The sequence below is a fragment of the Oreochromis aureus genome, linkage group 19 (assembly GCF_013358895.1).
Source record: "Oreochromis aureus strain Israel breed Guangdong linkage group 19, ZZ_aureus, whole genome shotgun sequence".
NCBI classification, from domain to species: domain Eukaryota; kingdom Metazoa; phylum Chordata; class Actinopteri; order Cichliformes; family Cichlidae; genus Oreochromis; species Oreochromis aureus.
The window spans coordinates 8,757,865-8,773,514 of NC_052960.1; the positions used below are offsets into that span (position 1 = coordinate 8,757,865).

At 37.8% G+C, this 15,650-nt stretch overlaps 1 protein-coding gene and 2 long non-coding RNA genes across 3 annotated transcripts; all 3 read left to right on the plus strand.

Annotated features, from left to right (window-relative positions):
- Positions 1 to 1,752, plus strand: LOC120434966. Its single transcript, XR_005609446.1, has 4 exons — positions 1 to 71; positions 888 to 1,062; positions 1,202 to 1,367; positions 1,518 to 1,752. It is a non-coding gene; the product is annotated as an uncharacterized LOC120434966 (long non-coding RNA).
- Positions 1,753 to 4,948: 3,196 nt separating this feature from the next.
- Positions 4,949 to 10,573, plus strand: LOC116315229 (cytochrome c oxidase assembly protein COX16 homolog, mitochondrial). The gene is made up of 4 exons (XM_031733462.2): positions 4,949 to 5,096; positions 6,867 to 6,944; positions 9,095 to 9,163; positions 9,734 to 10,573. The coding sequence occupies exons 1-4, from the start codon at positions 5,037 to 5,039 to the stop codon at positions 9,845 to 9,847; spliced, it is 321 nt and encodes a 106-aa protein (XP_031589322.1). The 5' UTR covers positions 4,949 to 5,036; the 3' UTR covers positions 9,848 to 10,573.
- A 995-nt stretch (positions 10,574 to 11,568) lies between these two features.
- LOC120434670 lies at positions 11,569 to 15,521 on the plus strand. The gene is made up of 2 exons (XR_005609267.1): positions 11,569 to 12,608; positions 14,487 to 15,521. It is a non-coding gene; the product is annotated as an uncharacterized LOC120434670 (long non-coding RNA).
- Positions 15,522 to 15,650: the final 129 nt, after the last annotated feature.

Below are 15,650 nucleotides of genomic sequence, written 5' to 3' on the forward strand. Positions count from 1 at the left end.
TCTTGCCCTTGCTGGCCACGCTGACAGTGTGATGTAGCCTCAGTTCTTTGAGAGACAAGACAAAACAGCAGGTAAAAAGATATATTTAGTGAGAATAAAGGTAGACAACATTTTTTGGGGAAATTTAAAGACTGCTAAAACAATCTAACCCAGTTTTGAAGTTTCTCATGCAGGTTAGCCTGCTCTAATCTCAACTGTGGTTTATTGTTTCATAGGTTCCATTTAAAAAGCAAGACAGTGTAGTGGTTTGTAAATTAGTCGCAGTTAGTTGCAGTGCCATTGTTAAGGGGTTTAACGTCAGCTTGACAGACCCTCCAAAATTTTTCCTCCAGTGTTTTAGGCTCTGCATGGTTTAAGTTAATAACATTGATCTATAGATAGTTTTTCTTTTAACTTTTTCCCATTTTTTGATACAACCCAAGCAATGTAGCTCCCTTCTTTAATAATAGGGGATAGGGTACCAAGGGTAATAGCGCTTGGTAAGTAAATAGTTTCAATCCTCTTGTAATATTTTTGTAAAAAATCTATGTAATTATTGTGGTATTTGTACCCACAACAACTTACTTAACAGGGGTTTGTCTGTTTTATATTGTATAAAAATAGAATACACGCAGTTTGCTGCTGTTTCTCTTATTATTTATTATACACAATGACCAACAGGAAAAAACAGCCTAACATTTCAGCACAGGCCAAAATGCCAAAACATTAGGCAGTTTTTTCCTGTAATTGATCATAATTTTCATTACATAATAAATAATAAGAGAAATAGCAGCAAACCGTGTGGATTCTATTTTTGTACAGTGTGAGGCCTGCTATCCAGCATTCTTGTGGAAACCTTATTTGTAAGGGTGAGCACATTGTCTTATTGGACTCTTGTCTGTTTTTAGGGAATAATTTCATGTCTGCAAGCCGCTGGATGATCAGTTTGGAGGGCAAGGTATTTTATGAGCCTGAGCAGATGCATGACTTTGCCAGCACCCTTGCTGTCTTCTTTTCGTCATACTACGTTTTCAACCTTGAGTATCAGGAGTCGGCGTCCATCACACTGGAGATGATACAGAGGTAAATACTTTACACCATTAAAGCTTACACCATTTAAGAATGAAATATATGTGATAGCTTGACTACAGTTGCAGAAACATATAGGTGATTGCTCTATGTTTTAATTTTGAAATTAAAGCAGCCTTTTTTCCGTTAAAAGGTTCTTTGTGAGGATCAATCCAGACATGGGAACAAAATGCCCTGCAAAACTTGGTACAAGCTGCAAGACAGGTCGTGTCGTAAAGAGGAAGGTTACAAGCATCAGCCCTCGGATCACCACCTTCCTCCAGCGGCTCTCTGAGTTTGAATGGAGGACTTCCAACTAGGTAAGAATACAGAGATGATAATATCTTTTACATAGCTGATAATTATATACATACTGTACACACATCCATACAACAGATGATGATCTCAGATAGATGTGAACAAGTGAATAACCTGAGCAAACATGAATATTGATGATGTGTCTTTGACAGGTGGTGATAAAGACTACGCTGAACCCGACCATCCTGGTAACGGAAATCTAAATCCCATGTCACATTCTATTTCCTGGGACCCACTGATAATTATTACATTTTGTAAATGATTTTTGTTTTACAATTGTAATAGTTTATTTAATGTTCATGCTGGTGGGTTTGTCCTGTTTTTAGTGGAATGAAAAACTGTTTTCCTTAAAAAAATCAGACACAGAAAGGTGAAGGACTGTGTAGTTTTCATATACACTTCTATTTATTTTGGTTATTGACATTGTTTTTATTCAGTTGAAAAATGTTTTTCTTGTTAAAAAAAAATTATCAACAATAAATGTTGGTTTAATTCACTATTCTGAGACTACTTTATTGAATTATATTGTTTTTTGTAAATGTTCTTATATTGAATATGAATGTTAATATTATTTTATATGCTGTAAAACACAATTACAGTCTAAACAAATTATACTGTACACAATTACAGTGTTATACCATAAACCACATTTGCAGTACAGTGATACTACAAAACTTAATCACGGTAAGTCTTTCTAACTGTAAACCACGTTTACAGTAAAGCTGCATTACCACAAACAACATTTACAGTAAAGCTGTTATACTGTAATATATGTTTACAGTAAAGTGGTTGAACTGTAAAAGATCACAACAGTAAAGATACTGTAGATCAGTACTTACAGTAACTTAGTAATAGTGTTGCCAGTAAGTTACTGTAAAAATACAATAAAATGTCTAACAGTGTTCTGTACTTTTGTTTTCAAGTGGAAAATTCTCATTTTCAGCTCATTCAACCTTTCTAACTTAACCTTCAGCATTTTTTTTTTTTTTTTTTTTTTTTTTTTTTTTTTTTTGAGGCAACAATTTTGCATAGACTTTTAAGTTCTGTGCACTTAAAAAAACGAATTAGATCTTACAATGCAACAGCTACAGTCGCCCTGGGGAACTCGAGCAAAGGCAACCATCAGGGGCTAGCTGGGTCTGGACTGATTGGTCCAGTGGTTTGTAGAAACTTCCTCCCTTTTTTTTCATCACAGCCATCCTGTGCTGGATGAGGCAGACATCATGTCAGAAAAATCAGGAAGACTGAAGTTCATTGTAGGAATCAAACAGGACCCAGCAGCTTTCTCAGAGGGAAGACTTTGTTTTTCTCTCTTATGAGTTAAACATAAAAAATGACAAAGAACAATACAGTATCCACATCTGCACCAAAGACTAAGACAGACTTTTATCTGATTTAGTGCTCAGCTCAGATAAAATAATTATTGTGGGTGATTTTAACATTCATGTAGATGCTAAAAATGACACCCTCGACACAGCATTGCATCTGTTATTAGACTCAATTGGCTTCTCTCAAAATGTAAAAGAACCCACCCACCGCTTTAATCAAACTCTAGATCTTGTATTTGTATATCTACATATGGTATAGAAACTGAACATTTAACCCTTTCACGCATAGTGGTCACTACAGTGGACAGCTATTCAAAGGCTGTTTTCTTGTGTTTGTGTCAGTGTTGATGGTATATTTGCACATAAACCACTACATTGGACTCAAATTTGTCACTCCATACACATCAGTTGTCCACCTGAGTGGTTGTCCACCTCGGTGGACATGTGAAAAGTTTTTTGAAAAGTACGTTTAAAAAAATGAAGTTCAAAAATCTTTTTTCATGCCTAAAGATGAATAAAAATACTGATTGAGGTTGTCATAATTCATGCATGAAACAGTGTTTCCTGAAAACCCTCTCCTGTCTGATCATTTCCTGATAACATTTTAATTATCAATACTTGATTACACAGCAGTGAGGAGTCGATTTCATCAAAGTAGATGTCTTTCTGAAAGTGCTGTAACTAAGTTTAAGAATATAATCCAGTCACTGTTATCATCTTCAATGCCCTGTACCAACACAGAGCAGAGCAGCTACCTGAACAGTACTCCCACAGAAGTCGATTATCTTGTTAATAATTTTGCCTCCTCACTATGTATAACACTGGATGCTGTAGCTCCTGGGAAAAATAGAGCCTCAAATCAGAAGTACTTGACTCCCTGGTATAATTCTCAGACACGCAGCCATTGCACAGCAGATTTACACTAACAGACCTGCAAAGTGTTGGACTGATGCCAACACAAACCAGGTCCCTGACAACAAGAAAACAGCAGTTGTTGTGCACAGCATGTTGGGGTCAACATATAACATGTGAGTCAAGCGCTTCACACATGAACTCAATAACTCTTTGATTAAATATGACTTAAAAAATACTGTCAGGGAGGCATAGAGGACGCTGGTGTTTAATGAAAAAAATTGGGTTTTATCGACCCCAAAATATGAAAGAAACGGAAAATTCAGTTTATTCACAGTATATTTTCTGTATCATTAACTGATATTTTCAGGTAACAGAAAAATTGAAAGTTCTGTTTATATTACCATTTCCAAGCACTTCTTTTTACTGTAACTCGTTAAATGTACTTCTTTATATCCTTAAACATACAATTACAACCTAATACACCATTTGCTCAAAAATTCGTAAATTATAACTTTTCAAATTCATCTGTGCTTAGTACACAACAATTAATGTTAAATATTCTTTTATTCTCCTCCACTCGGGCACTATACTAAAATATGACAGCATCCATACATTTGAACTGAAAACATTTGAAGGTCACTTTGTGAAATTCTCAAAGATGTTTTTTCATTATTGTGTAAGAAATCATTATCTTAAATTAAACTTTTCTTCCATTTCAAAACAGTAACTGGATAACTTGTTCGAAGTATATTATGTCAGTATTTAATAGCAAATCTTTGCATCACAACCTTGGTGCTGGTACAGAATAAAGCATGTTTGCCAAACACTCATGAGAGGAATTAGAAAAAAAAAAGTTTTATCAGTAAATTGCTTAAATGAAACTATTTCAGTGCAGAATAAACTTCAGTTGGTGTTTCTTTAAAAATTCATTTTCATCTGGTTTTGTGGGATATAAACTACTTCAGATCTACTTTGGATATTTTGGATAGAACTCAATTTTGACAGCAGCCCTTTCCACTACTCTCCAAAGCTTTCTGTGAATAATTTTTTATTCTATTGAATTTGGATCATCTGTACTAATCGTCAACATCATCGGTCTCAAATTTGTTGCAGTTGTATCTGTTTAAAGAATTTGGCTAGTTGCCTAGTTAGAAATTAGAGGGTGCGTAATAGAGAAAGACATCTATTCTGTATGTTTTTATAAATAAAGACATTTCAACAACTGTTTCATGCTACAAATTCACAGGACATAAAGTGAGTGGTGCTCAAAATATTCTGCTGGGAACATTTATAGAGCCCCTGGTTGAGCGACCAACGAGAAAAAATGTGACAAACTCATTTTATACGAACAGTCATCGGAACAATTTAGCGTGCCCTCAAAACTATACGGACCAGTTTGAGTGTGGGACCTTTTCAGGAAATGCATCTCAGAAGTCACCTGTTTGTTGTTTGAACCTGTAACATGGGCTTATAGTCTAAGGAGGAGTCATGTTCAATTTAAAGTTGCTGCAGAAAAACAAAACACTGAAATATGGAGTCCCTATGCTTGTAAGTAACTTTTATGCGACGATATTTACGGAGACAAAGCAGTTTAAGCTAATATTTGCTAGCAGCTTAGCTGTTTTATGAATGCATAACCCCACCGTGGTGCGTTTAAATGACTTCTTTTACAATTTCACTCCTAATATTGAAGTAAGATCTTGTATCTGGAACTTCATAATAGTATTAGTTGTTTTTCGTTTTGTCTTAGTTATAGTTTAATTGCGTGTTATAGCCCAATTTGGGCATTTTCTTTCTTTGCTGTAAGGATATTTATCTTCAATCGTGACTGTTTAACAGTATTTCAAACCGAATCCCAGGCTTCTATAGTTTCACTTTATTAGGTTTACAAATGTGAGTCGAAGCATCTTAAAGGTTGTAGTGCTTGGTTTTGGTGACAGTTTTAGGAAGGAAGCTGTATTTGTTCGTCTGATAGGCCTACAGGCCTATACAGTGGACTAAATCATTAAGGTTTTAGATGGTTAACAATTCTTGTTCTGTTTTGAAAGTCTTGGAAGCTACAGTGACTGTATCATTTATTTTCTTGTTTATTTACATACACTTTAACCAGAAATACAAAGCTTCTTTGATATCGCTTAGTCATACCACAGAGTACTGTGCAAAGGTCTCGAACCATTCCTGGATTCTTTATATTTTGCCTCCAAGGAGCCAGACTTCTTGTTTTTCTTGAAAGTGGTCTTCAGATTTTCTGAAGGTCTGTCAAAGTTTTTCTTTGGAGATTGACTGCCTTGTTCCCACTCATTTTCAGTCCAGTCCTTGTACTTGATCATTTTAAGAGGAATTTTGTTTTTTTTAAGCCCCTTAACACTCACCTATTAATCATTCAAGCATAAAAAAAGCCATCTAATCGAAAATATGATCCAGTGTTGCGTCTATACATAACAGAAAACAAAGTAACAAACTAAAAAAGAGGCTTTTTAAAATTTTTTTTACTAGTACCATGTCACGAAAACATAGTTTTTCCCTGTTTCTTTAGTTGAATCTATGAAAAATGTCAAAGGTCCAGTAAACTAGAAAATTGGAAGACAAAAGAATTCTCAGATCTGAAAACACTCTACAGCAGATAAACAGTGTCAGAAAGTCATATCCTTACGAAATAAGGGAAATAATCAGTCAAGGACATGACAGATGACCTCACAGATACATTTCACCCTTCAGATCCATCTACTGTTCACCTTATCACAAATCGTGTCACTGGCTGTCAGGAAGCCATTCTAAGGAAGGGAAACAAAGAGAAAAGCCTAAGGTATACGAAATTACACAGGAGCCAGGCTGAAAATCAGTGACAACAGGTCTGATGCAGTAAAGAATAGATATTTTATGAAATTTTTGGTTCAAACTGTCACCAACATGTGCAGAGGATCTCAGGAGACAGATACAATAATCTGTGTTTCATAGTATTTTATATTTGTATTTTATTGTACAGCACTTTGGTCAGCCTCGGTTGTTTTTAAATGTGCTTTATAAATAAACTTGACTTGACTTGACTGTTAAACAACATTGTAGAGGTCTGTCATGGTTTGAATTATGAACACAGAAAAGTACCATGAGATTTGATCCACCATGAGAAAGCATGTGATTGTCAACAGCTTAATTTTTCTGCTTGATATACTGTATTTACATGTGTGTTTATTTCAATAAATTGCTTGCTGATATTTACTGATTTACCTAGCAAAATATAACAAAGTGAGGAGTGGTTCCAGACTTTTGCACTGTGACAATGCTTATGGTTCCATTCTCTTATATTTCTTATTTCAGTTGCTGGTAGTTGGTGGTTCCTTTGGCTTGCGGGAGTTCACACAAATTCGGTATGATTCCCAGAAGATCAGAAAAAGGGTTTGTAGTTTGATTCCTTTTGTATTTTAAGAAGAAAAAAAAGGTTTGGTCAAGATTTATTCAAAGTCAGTTAATTGTCAGTTACATTTAAACTCCCAGATCTTTATGGTTACATAAACTGTTAAGTGGGAAAACCCCTTCCTATACAATGTAATTAAGTGTACAGTTAGCGGGTAAAATAATTTCTCTCTGTACAATACAGTAGACCAGGGGTGCCCAATCCTAGTCCTCGAGAGCTACCGTCCTGCAGCTTTTAGATTCATCCTTGTTCCAACACACCTGAATCAAATGAATGTCTTGTTATCAGGCCTTTGCCAAACTTGATGGCATGCTGAAGAGGTCATCAAACCATTTGATTCAGCTGTGTTGGAGTAGGGATGCATCTAAAAGCTGCAGGACAGTAGCTCTCGAGGACTAGGATTGGGCACCCCTGCAGTAGACAGTGTGCAAGTTCTCCACCTAGTGGTTGGAACTGTAATTGCAGCAGATTTCCTCCCAAGTGTAAAGTGTCAAAACAAAACACACTTTATGCCTCATTGTTAAGAGTCCTGGATTGTTACAGATCAGTACATTGTGGTCAATGTTTAAGACATCTGAATTGAATACTTAGTTTACCCATCTTTTCAGACAAGCGGTAGAGTCGGTAGAAGAGCAAGCTGGGAGAACAAGCTCTAATAATTCATTAAATGACAATCAATTCATTAAAATGACGAAAGGCTGGTCATTTATTAGAAGGCATTACAATCTGATAAGCTGGCTGTGAGGGGAAGTAACTGTTTTGTGCATATGTTGATGCGTGATACCTGGGTGGGAGCCAGATAGCAGGGACATCTTTTCTTATTACTGTCCATGTGAAGCCGTACTAGACAGATGATGATGATGATGATCATCATCATCATCATGGTGGAGTAGGAGGAGGAGGGCCCTGTGGCACTGTGCCTGTGCAGCAGCCTCCACACTTATCCCTCTCTTTTGATTGGGCCTGCAGCAAAGAGAGTCTTGTTCCTCTCTCTCTGACACTGTGGAGTAAAGGTTGAACTCTGCTGTGTGCGTGTTTGCATGGATAATTTAATGCATTGCATATCTAAAAAGTTGTATGCACATGATTAAAACCACTCTTACCGTTTTTAGCTAGCCTGTTATCGGCCAGTTTCATTATTTTGTTCTCGTAGATAAGTGCTCACTTAAGTCAGTGAAACCACTCAGAGTAAGTCACTGTGTGATCAAATTTGCATCTTCCCTTCAATGATTTGATTTAGCCTGGTGGCAGAGATGAACCTGAATGCCTTTTGTATTCCCTGTTCAGATTTTCGTGAACTTCCTTTATTTCTGACATACCCAGTTTGTACCCAGTTTCAGCTGCTAACACCTCCACAGCAGGTACCTGACTGAATACATAGGCTATTAATTCCCTGGTCTGAAGGCTCCAGAATATTCTATATATTATTAATAGGCTGTAGTAATGTAGGTCTAATTGTAAATCAATCATGGTGTTATGAAATTCATCAGTCAGCTGTGTAACTGCAGCATTATTGCTGTGAAATATTAGAACTCATTAAAAGTAATGATTCAGAATGGGATTCATTTCAGCCCTATTCTCAGGCAAAATCAATTTGAATTGCAAAGTCCTCATGGCTCGACTGGACTCAACTCTCTCTCCGATAACCTTCTTATATATATGTGTGTGTGCATGTGTGTGTATATGTAACTGAACTGGGTAATGTTGATGGCAATTCAAGGAGAACAATTTGTAGAGTAAAACAGGGTAAACTGGATCCTCCCTCAGCGTTTAGAGTTCTACACCAGTGAGACAAAGTGTAGAGTGTTTCTTACTTCTATTTATAGTCACAAGAAAAGTAGTTCACTTCTTCTGCATATGTCATCTTTTAAATAGCATAATACATAATATTTAATAACATTGTGGGAGACAAAATGGTGACCTCATTTGCAAGTTGCAACTATACAAACCTTCTCTTACCTCATTTTAGTACTTTTAATTTCCTCTTAACAAACTATCACCAAATCAGTCATTCAAGCAAGGGGAGCCTTTGCATAATCTCTTTATTTCTTACTGTTGGAATTTAATTTTGTGACGCTGTGACAGCTAAGTAAACATTTCATTTCCTCGCTTTTTCCCCCCCATCCTGCAGTTGGATCCTTCACTGGAGGCTAAAGTGAACATCCAGAGGCAGCCGGTCATACTGGAAGAAGAGTACGAGGTAAGGGGAACAAGGCTGTGAGACTAGCAGTGGAGTAGATCAAAGACTGACTTGTGTAGTGTGTCTGCAAAAAAGCTGGGAGAGCAAAAATCATACTTTTACGTTTCAAAATGCCTCACTGACAGAATTTTTGGTGCATTGTTAAAAATTTTAGGTACCAGGTTAATTTACAGGAAAGATTCACAAGATTGTGAGACCTGCTGTGATGTATTGTTTGGAGAAAGTGGCACAGACAGTAAGACAGGAGCTGGAGGTGTGGGAGTGGTGGAGATGCAGAAAGTGAAGATTTGGATGTGGACAAGACTGGAAATGAGTACATCGGAGAGGAAGCTCAGATTGAGTGGCTTGGAGACAACGCTGAGATGGTTTGGGGATGGTGGATGTATTGGACAAAAATGTTAAATATGGAGCTCAATAAAGGAAGAGGAGAGTTTGTGTGACAGCGGAGGATGTTAGGATAGGATGAGATGGAGGCAGATGATCCTCTTTTATATTTTTTTGTTTGTTTTTTCATTCAAGGCATCTTGGAGTTTAACTCTGCCTCCACTTATGGGTTTTTTTGCTCTGCAGAAGCTAAAGGAGACGAATTTGGACGAATGGAAGAACATCCGTGGCCCTCGTCCCTGGGAGGACTCCAGGGAGTACCAGGAGCAGCAGCGCAGGAAGCTGAGCAATAAAGACTGAGACTGGAGGACATCAGACTGAGCAGGCTGAACATAGACACACACATACACACTGTGAATTTTACAAGAATGAACTGTGGAGAGACCTGAGATTCAGTTATCGTAGTCTCTGCAGCTTCAGGACCTGGACTCTTTTGTCTTTGCTTGTGCAGGAATTCAGACTTGGGGAATATACATTAATAGGCGGTAATGGTTTCTTCTGGTTGTAACACGTTCACAGCTACTAGTCAGACTGATGTATCATCAGGACGATTTTTGCTGTTCACAGATAAATTCATGTGGTGTCCAATATTAAATAATGTTATCATTATTATTATTATTAATTTTCAGACATAATGCAGTCATAATACACATCCTGTCTCCACTGTTTTCAGCACGTGGAGCAGAGTAGGCTTCCCACCTGAATAGTTGGTGCTGCAGAGTCGAGCGGTGTTTTCTGATTTGCTGGAAAGTTGATAAACAATCATAATTTTTTTTACTCCCTAAATACCTGCATTATGATTGGCTCAAGCTTTCCATTACTACTATTATTATGCCATAGAAGCAAAACTGGTGTTGTAATTAAAAAAAGTTGATACTTATAATTTTATGCACAAATATAGGTCAGGTGTCACCTGTCTCAGCCAGCAGGTGGCCCAACTGTGTCCTGCTGCATCTTCCGCAAGGAAAGGATTATACATCCATGTATGATTTACATGACTCAATAAATTATTGTTGTTTATCCACAGTGTTGCCTTCACTTTCATTTTGTTTTTGACAAAAGCCGGTGGATGTGGTGGGTCTTTGTTTACAATGGTATTGCATTGATTTACCAGTTGGAAGCATAAAGGAATAAATAAGAGAACAGTCCAGCCTTTCCTCGGGCTTTATACTTCTCGACAGTAATCTGTTTTTCTGACAGTTATTACTTTGCACTGCGGTGGATTTATTGTGCTTATAATAGAAATAGTATTACCTTTTTGCTTTTTTGGTCCTAAAAACAAAAGAACATGATATTTTCTGTATGCAACAATGGCTCCAGATTTGTACGTTTAGGTAATGTGTGGGTGAGTGACAGATAATGCATGTGCTGCCTCATCTCATTCAGCTGTGAAATGAGATGTAATGAATATTCTTCAGGTGCATGAAAATGTCTTGGGATGCATTTTCCGCAATCCCTTTTTTACGTTCCTGACTTTTGAGCTGTTTTAATACAGAGTGTTCTTGGGCTCAGGAAACAAACAGCAGATCATATGTGAGGGTTATTTTTTTTTTCCCTCGCACAGGTTGTACAAAAATACATCTTGCTCAGAGTGCTGTTTTGTCATAGGCTGTTTGAATGTGTGGCAAAGCCGCCATGAAGTAGCAATCGCCTCTTATCCGCCAAACACCTCTGAATAACAAAGCGGAGTAATCAAGTGTTTGTAACAGGATTAGCGGATCACATCAAAGCTCTCGCGTCAGGCGGAGGGTTGATAAAAATGTCTGGTGTTTTGCGAAGAGGCTTCTAAAATTAGAATAGCCACATGTTGGTGCATTTGTAATCTTAGAGGTGAATCACACACTCGCGCTGGATGCTCCACCGGGTGGCCCCAAGGCTGTTTTTGATTAGATGAATACTGTCTAGAAATAAGAACTACAGCGAGGATGCTGCTGTTTCTTTGGGACAGAAAAGATATTGAGTTTGATGATGCTCATTAAGCTTGGCCTCAATATACTGAAGGGTTAGCTGTGGTGGTGGAAAAATGTATTTATTTATTTTTTTATTAAATAACAGGAACATTTGAAAATGTGATACAATAAAAAGTGACACATTCAAAGTACAAGGTTTTACTGGAAAATAAAGTAAAAGAAGCACTACAGTCAGGCTCTAACAAACAAATCAAACAGTTGTGGTAGAAAGGGAACTGGCAGTGTGTTTTTTCGTGATGTGGAAAAGTGTGTTCCAACAATTTTGACAAGATCATCAACATCACTGGATGAAATGCAGCCAAAAACCCTAAAAAATGAGTGAAAAAGCAGCCAGTGTCCAAAGAAAAACTTTTAAAGACATTAAGAGAACCTAGAAAACTATTACTCATGATCATTTTTACAAAAAATAACGAGAAAATCTGGCTCCTTGGAAGCAAAGATATAAAGAAATAAGCTGAAGATTTTTCTGTAACCTACTAACTATACTTGGACATGATAAATATTTGTCAGCATGAACGTTGTTGATATTAACATGGTAATAAATGGATCACAGCATGATAGTATTAGCAGTTAGCTTCCTCACAGACGTGCTTTCATCACTGCAGACTTTTGGCGTCGGTCTCCTAAACACAGATTGCACCATGTCCTGGAAAAAAAAAGAAAAACAAAAAGAAAGAAGATTCTTGGACGAAGAGTAACATGTCTAGGAAAGTGGGCCCTTCTCTTGCTAACAAGGAAATCTCTAGAAGACAAAATGATGTGTGAAATTAGGTGAGGTGGCTTTGCTTTCAGCTAAACATCCCACTCATTTAGCCATTTCTTTATTTCCTCCACAGCGTCCTACTTCACTGTACATTATATGGAAGTTATTTAGCTCAGTGTTTGGTGAACCGTGTAACCTTGTTAATTGTGTACGGCTCTACAGCCTCGCAGCTTTTCCACAGAGCCTACTTCAAGTGAGTCACGTGAAGAAGACTTAAGAGCGCTGAAGCAAAAGACATGTTACAGCTCTACAGTTCTACGATGAGGAGATAAAGCGGGGGTGTAGTCATCAGAGGCCAAAATAGGTCAGCCTGGAAGGCCTTGCTATCGTAAGTGAGCTGCCAAGATGTGTTATGAGATGGAGCCCATATTTGAAAAACATACGCCCATTCACATGCACTTCAATTTTTTATTAGAGAATGCAAGAAAATGCAATTAAATATTAAGCGGACGAGGCTAAACAAGGGGAAATGAAATTCAATATTTACCATGTAGTTTGATGAGAACTAATGAAATTTGAGAAACAAGAGTTGTGGAGTCGGTTGAGATTCAGGGCAATGTGACAACTGGGGCTCTCGAAATAATCTTGAGCATCTTCCAGTGGTCCTATTCTGCTCTGGGGCCCCTCCATCAGTCGTTTCCCCCTTTAATTAGCAGCCCTGCGAGTCTGGTTTTTAATCTGCCAGATCAACACAGCTCTGATGTGGAAACGCTGCAGAAAAAGCGTTCTGCTCTGTCCTTTTGGCCCTTGATGAATGAAAAATTCCCTCTCCGCAGATTCACTCACACATACCCCAGATGATGATTAATTACCACTGGTATTATCTCATGAGAAGACATTTTTCACAAGGATTGCAGACATGACTATTCACTTCAGTGAGAGAAATGCAGAATATAATATCTCATTTGTCATCATCGGGTTAATTCTCACACCAGACTCAAATCGCAACGTTTTGATATTTGTTACTTAATGCTAATCAGTGACAGCTTAACCAGCAGACTGTCACTTATATAGGGAATGGTAGTTTGATTAAAAATCATCACCAGAAAATTAAAAAGAAATACCGTGTCACTTTGATGACGCAAAGTAAACACTGGAAATTTGATTCTTTCCAGGAACTGTATTTATTGTGATCTTCGACGTTTTGATGAATGTGCTTTTTAGAGAACTCTAACTATGATTTACAGGCATGGTAAAAAAAAAAAGAAAAAGAACGTACGCCCACTATGTCCAGATTTTACATATCTGGACATAATAAAAACTATATCTAGTTCTTACCAGGTATTAATCTCTCAATATTATAAACAACAACACATATTACACAGTGTCGTTATTTAGTTTAAAAAAAAAAAGCTAAGTACACACCATGATCCACTTTTAGCACCAATAACTTGCAGTAATAAGTTTCTGTTTGATTTTATCACTCTCACATCAGTGTGGAGGAATTTTGCTTCACTCTTGTTATTTCAGTTCTTTGAGATTTGCAGAAATGTGTTGATGCAAAACAAACAAAGAACTGCACACATCTGTATTGCACTCATCTGATGCCGGCACCATTTTCTGTGCAATAAGTTCAAAAAGGCCAGTTTAGTTAGTACTTGTGGAAACCCCTCCTGCATGCCTGTGTCCCTTTTAGTAGGGTAGTCACTCCCTGACTGTCTATTGTCCTCTGTGTTATAATTGACTGAGGATTTGAATATTCTTCCTGGCTGGGGGCAAAATAATTAACATCATGGAAGAATAACTTCTGCATATCATTACAAATACAGGGCTTTCTCTGTAATATATCAATATGGAGTTATATATTTTAAAGAAACATTGATTTTTCTGTCTAAATTCAGTCATTTGTGAGTTAAAATGTTAATAACTCAATTATTAAACTTAATATTAAACTTTGTTTCATGATGATGCCTGGTATTAGACTCCATTCAGTCAGTATCAGTTTGTAGTTTCAGGATTTTTTATGATATATCTGTGAAATTTTATACATTAAAGGAAAATAACAGAGTTTTTATCAAATATGAAAACGGTCTTTAGTCAGGGAGGGTCTTCATTACCCTTCTGAGTCTCAGAGAGATGCAGAAAATAGAGACTTTTACCACCTGGAGGAGGGGGAAGAGAGGAGGAAAAGTGAGTCGAGAAATGGCCCTTGTGCTTATTTTATTTAGGTCCGCTTTCTCTCTTTTTCTTTCATTTCTATAAATAGACAGACGCTTGGCAGCTGAGGGGTAGTCCACGCAGAACAAATGCACCCCCTGGCTGTTTCACTTCATTCGCCACATAATGAGCCAGACGGAACACGCACAGATCGCCGCCGTCACTTCCACTCTCCCCGCGACCGAGGCAGGGGCCACACGTTGCCATGGAGATGTGGCCGCGGGGCACAGGGGCCCGGGCGATGTGACGCTAAGTCCCTCAGTCGAACTGACCTCTCCGCCTCGATCTGTGTCTCATCCGGTCTTCCTTCATATCGCCATCCCGTACTTTTGATGCTCCACCCTCCATCCTGTCCTTCTTTCTGTCTTTCATTCAGCACCATAAGGCACAAGGGAGATGAGTAGATGAATGTGGAGTCCAGTGTCCTACACTCGTCTTCTGTGCACCGTCCCTCTGATGTAATGGAGTCGGTGCGGGTATCCCTCACTCACCCATCTTCCCCTGCAAATATATTCCGGACCAGTGAACCACTGAATGCTGAGCTCCAATAGCTGCAGCTGCAGAAGTGGCACTCTTCATAGACAGGCAACACTATGTGAGCAAATACTGAAGTAAAAGTACATTCATCATATATTTGGGAAAGCTTAGTGCTTCCTCTCTATCTGCACTGCACTCAGTACAAATTTATGGACTGTCAGGTTTTTATTTGAGGAGAGGATTTATTGGTGCACAGTGGTAAAGCTTTTATTGCATTATAGAAAAAATAACCAGCTCTTCCTCTCAATTTGATTATGTGCATCCCCACCTAATCAAGCCAAAGCATGTATGTCTGGATGATGGGATAACGGTGATGGGGTTTGGCTAGATGCCACAAAAAGAAGAAAAGATTTCTAGTGCAGTGGAGGTGTGAGCTGTTCTACCATATTAGGATTTTTCCTTCTGGGACTATGACATTGTGAGGATATTTATATGGCAAACATATTCAAACATTTGAGCAAATTCTTTTAAAAATGCAGGACATTTTGTACAGCAATCTACTGTTATTTGTAAGCATAGATGCAGAATAAAAATGCTGGTCCCCCTACGGTGTAATTTGTTCCCATTTCTTGAGCTGAATCTATGAGAAATGCCAAAGATAACACTTTACTGGGCATAAAATAGTATTTTGGGTTTCCCCAGACAGCTATTAGCTGAAAACTCGGCATATCTCAGC